Here is a 1,215-nt window from a genome sequence, read left to right on the forward strand (position 1 = left end):
ATGATTCATAAAACGATCGCGTCGCAATAGAGAGGCGCACGCGTGAATGCGTTGTTACCTCACCGACGATTAATCTACGGTCCATATTCTGTACAACATTCTGTAGCGTAAGAAACGTAAATTGGTAAACGTTCGACAGAGAAAGAGAAAGACGGAGAAAAGCGTGCAGACTGAGGGGAAGGCACGTCACTTCCGGTCCATTAAGAGCAACACGGGGGTCACTAGTGTTGTGTGCAGGGAGCTAATTATAAGAAAGGTAGTGGCTCTCATTCGATCAGATCTTTTTCATAAACTTGAAGCAAGAGATGATCCATTTTTTTTTTTTTCTAATTATTTAAAAGAGATTGTGAAACATATTTTGATTAATTTTTTGTGCAACAAGAATAAAGGATCCGGATATACTTTCCTCTTGGCATGTAACGACAGATCAAATTCTTGATTATTAAACAATTTATCATCATATTAAAATTAATAATAATAATAATAATAAATTTTTATTATTAAAAAATTTTTTATTAAATTCTTGATTATTATTGGTGAAAACTTAGTATTTTTTTCTTTTACAAATGGAAGAAAGAATTTAATGATTACTAATTATTATTACTTTCTTTTAAACGAATAACAATTTCATAATTCATAATAACATATTTTTTTTTAAAAACTAATTCCATTCCTCTTCCCATTACAAAACTTCCAATTGTTTCCGATTGTTTTTTACAAGGTCGAGCGAATTTACGAATTAGAAAAGAAACGATGCGTAAAAGATCGTAACATCATTTTGTTCTGCTTAAAGTGTAACAAGTTTCTCCGATTACCATCACTGTGTATATACCGCTTCTAATAGTGAAAAAAATAACCGTATTTGTTGCAGGGAGGCATACACCGTGATAATCGATAATTTGTCGGTGTAACCGAGAAGGCGTAAGTATAAAACTAGAGGAAACGAAGCGAAACGGAACGAGGCGAGGCGAGAAAAAGAAAAAGAAAGAAAAAGAGCTTACCTGATTTGCGTGTGATAGGCGGGAGCTGTGTGTTCGGTGTGCGTGGTCAGGAGTTCGGCCGGAACGGTGTCCATGTCGATCGGTTGAGTCCTCGATATCGCGATAGGCTGCACCTGAAATACGCCGGGTGTTGTCGGTGAAGGTTGTGGACCTAGCAACGAGACGCGTACCATTTCCCTACCTTCGCTGTAAAAAAAAAAAAAAAAAAAAAAAA

The 1,215-nt window shown here is 35.9% G+C and overlaps 1 protein-coding gene and 1 long non-coding RNA gene across 2 annotated transcripts in view; one reads left to right on the forward strand and one right to left on the reverse strand.

The window, feature by feature from the left end:
- LOC102672121 overlaps positions 1-1,215 on the reverse strand; it is a 58,551-nt gene that overhangs the window by 14,650 nt on the left and 42,686 nt on the right. Inside the window, exon 6 of the mRNA XM_006619801.2 lies at positions 1,002-1,187. Coding sequence (XP_006619864.1) covers positions 1,002-1,187 — 186 coding nt within the window. The remainder of the gene's footprint in view (positions 1-1,001; positions 1,188-1,215) is intronic.
- Positions 7-1,209, forward strand: LOC116186130. The gene is made up of 2 exons (XR_004151077.1): positions 7-256; positions 872-1,209. It is a non-coding gene; the product is annotated as an uncharacterized LOC116186130 (long non-coding RNA).

This window comes from Apis dorsata, unplaced genomic scaffold, assembly GCF_000469605.1.
Source record: "Apis dorsata unplaced genomic scaffold, Apis dorsata 1.3 scaffold_444, whole genome shotgun sequence".
Lineage (NCBI taxonomy): Eukaryota > Metazoa > Arthropoda > Insecta > Hymenoptera > Apidae > Apis > Apis dorsata.